This window comes from Dendroctonus ponderosae, unplaced genomic scaffold (genome assembly GCF_020466585.1).
Source record: "Dendroctonus ponderosae isolate FM_Combo_2020 unplaced genomic scaffold, Dpon_F_20191213v2 Dpon_F_20191213_11, whole genome shotgun sequence".
Classification (NCBI taxonomy): Eukaryota; Metazoa; Arthropoda; class Insecta; order Coleoptera; family Curculionidae; genus Dendroctonus; species Dendroctonus ponderosae.
The window spans coordinates 3,106,204-3,108,539 of NW_026017213.1; the positions used below are offsets into that span (position 1 = coordinate 3,106,204).

The 2,336-nt window shown below is 37.7% G+C and overlaps 2 protein-coding genes across 3 annotated transcripts in view; both read left to right on the forward strand.

Moving 5' to 3' along the window:
- LOC109542415 (plasminogen) overlaps positions 1 to 2,336 on the forward strand; it is a gene marked incomplete at its 5' end in the record, with an annotated part of 12,732 nt that overhangs the window by 5,581 nt on the left and 4,815 nt on the right.
- Positions 552 to 1,231, forward strand: LOC125503012 (protein bicaudal C-like). The gene is made up of 3 exons (XM_048662704.1): positions 552 to 897; positions 959 to 1,072; positions 1,125 to 1,231. Exons 1-3 carry the CDS (start codon positions 669 to 671, stop codon positions 1,214 to 1,216), a joined length of 435 nt encoding a protein of 144 aa, XP_048518661.1. The 5' UTR covers positions 552 to 668; the 3' UTR covers positions 1,217 to 1,231.

Consider the following 2,336-nt stretch of genomic DNA (forward strand, 5'->3'; position numbering starts at 1 on the left):
GCATTAAAACGGAAATTTTCTCCGAAAACATCTATAGCGGGTAGGGAACGGTTGCGAAAAAACTAAATTCGCTCAAAATGCCTCAAAGGATGCAAGATTTTTGTCAAAACAGGATGCGAGAAATGCAAGGAGCTCATTGGAAGACACGATGATCTAGTCAGTTTTCAGCAGTACCAATTTTTAACCGATATTAGAAAGGAAAGAAGCAGGTTTCTTTGTATGAGAGTCTACTTTATTTTTGATGCTCCTTTACCGAACAGAATAAATGATGTTTAACCTGGACCACCTTGTATATGCATTTTGAAGAGCTCAAAAACACACTACTGAAAATTTTAAATCGCATAATTAAGATGGTTTTACTTCTGATACGAAAATATTGCTCTTCTAGTTCTAGTCTGGGAAAACCTCTTTAACTTCATCGAAGAAATCGCTCAGTATTTTGGCTGCTTTGCCCCTCAAGGCTCGAATATTAAATCGAGAACATACCGAAGAACCAACACAAATACCGTGAAATAAAAAACGAATAAACCAGCATATTTGCTATTTGGAACGACAATGTTCGATATTCCCACTATCAGTCTGTTCGAAAACATTCTGAAGACCTCGTGGACTTATTCGAATCGGGAAAATCGGTACCATTTTTCCAGCTGCTTTTCACTTGTGTCGAAATGGCGTGCAATTTTTTATCGTTGCCCAAAACGAGCGAAAAGCCTAAATCCACGGACTCGATGTCGGAAGTTTCCGAAAGCGGTACCACGACTTCAGGATGGGCATCACGCTGGGACTCCCGAGAAGACCTACGCGACTTGATATCCAGATTGGGACTCAATGATGCCTCCGAGCTCTATCAGGAACGATTCAGAGTGGATCGCTCCAAGCTAGAGAAAATGATCACTGGTAAACTCTCCATAAAGCGCTTGAAAAAAACACCGGACATACTTAACATTTTTCCATTCAGATAACAATTTTGCTTTATTTCCCGCTGATGTGTTTTTCGCGCAAGTGATGGAAGACACCGACACGATCATCACATGGCCGAACAAGCTGAAAATTGGGGCCAAATCCAAAAAGGGTAATTTTCAATTCTTTTGTGTCCCCAATTGCTTCATGCTGTTGCTATTTAGATCCTCATGTTAGAATAGCGGGCAGGCCTGAAGATGTGCAATGTGCCAAAGACCGGATTTTAACCATATTAAGCACGAGGGTAAGTACCTGACTTGCTCAGCGTTCTTATTTTGCTTAATCTAAACCTTCCCAACACAAGTGAAAATCCATTGAAACATCCACAAGTCCTATTGAAACGCACTAACAGGCAATCTGCACTTTGACGCTTCTAACTTAAAAAAATGCCAAGAAATAAGGAAATGTGGGATTCAAACGAGAGTCACCGAAATTAGGGACCAAAATATTCTTTATAAAATTGCTCTAAAAGCAACTCGTTGGCTGATTCGCATTTAGTTACATTTCTTTAAAAAAATTCCTCTCAAACGCGGTGGCAACCAAGTTGCATCTTGACGCTTCCAACTTAAAAAATTCTCAAGAATTAACAAAATGTGGTATTAAAGTAAAAATCACCTTAATCAAAGACCCAAGTATGCGCTATTAAATGGTGCTAAAACCAACTCTATAATAGGTTCCTATTTTAACTGACAATTTTTAGAAAAATCGCATGCAATAGTGATGGAAGCCAAACTACACCTAAAAGCATTGAACATGAAAATTCCGAATAAATAAGAAAAGGTGGGACGAATTTGAGAATTGCTGTAATTATAAAGCAAAGTATTAATGTTCAAAATAGCTCTACAGCGGGTCCACACTTCGAGTTCAAAATTTTCTAATAGTTTCCTCTAAACGCGGTCGTGGCCAAACTGCACTTTGAAGCATCCAACTTGAAAAATTCTGAAGAATTAAGGAAATGCGGGATTAAAACGAAAATCACCGCAACAATAGACCGAATTATTCTCTATGAATTGGGCTCAAAATAATTTTATTTCTAGTCCAAATTTCCAATAATGCATTTTGGAAAAATCTATTCAGACGCGATCGCATCCAAATTGGGCCTTAAAGCTTCCAACTTAAAAAATTTCTCAAGAATTAAAAATGTGCGGAATTAAAACAAAAATCAGCGTATTCCACACTATTCATTATTAAAAGCTGAGAAAAGTAGCTCTTTTGACGGTCCTCATTTTGGGTGACAATTTTTTGAAAAACCTCTGTTAAACACGGTTTTTGCCAAATTGCGTTTTGAAGCTTCCAACTAAAAAAATTCTCAAAAATTAACCAAATGCGGGATTAAAACGAAAATCACCGCAACAATAGACCGAATTATTCTCTAT

Excerpts from the sequence above, each read along its gene's own strand:
- LOC125503012 (XM_048662704.1), top strand. The coding sequence starts at position 669 with ATGGCGTGCAATTTTTTATCGTTGCCCAAAACGAGCGAAAAGCCTAAA. Across the intron at positions 898-958 it reads GCTAGAGAAAATGATCACTG|ATAACAATTTTGCTTTATTT; the intron begins GTAAACTCTCCA and ends TTTTCCATTCAG. Across the intron at positions 1,073-1,124 it reads TGGGGCCAAATCCAAAAAGG|ATCCTCATGTTAGAATAGCG; the intron begins GTAATTTTCAAT and ends GTTGCTATTTAG.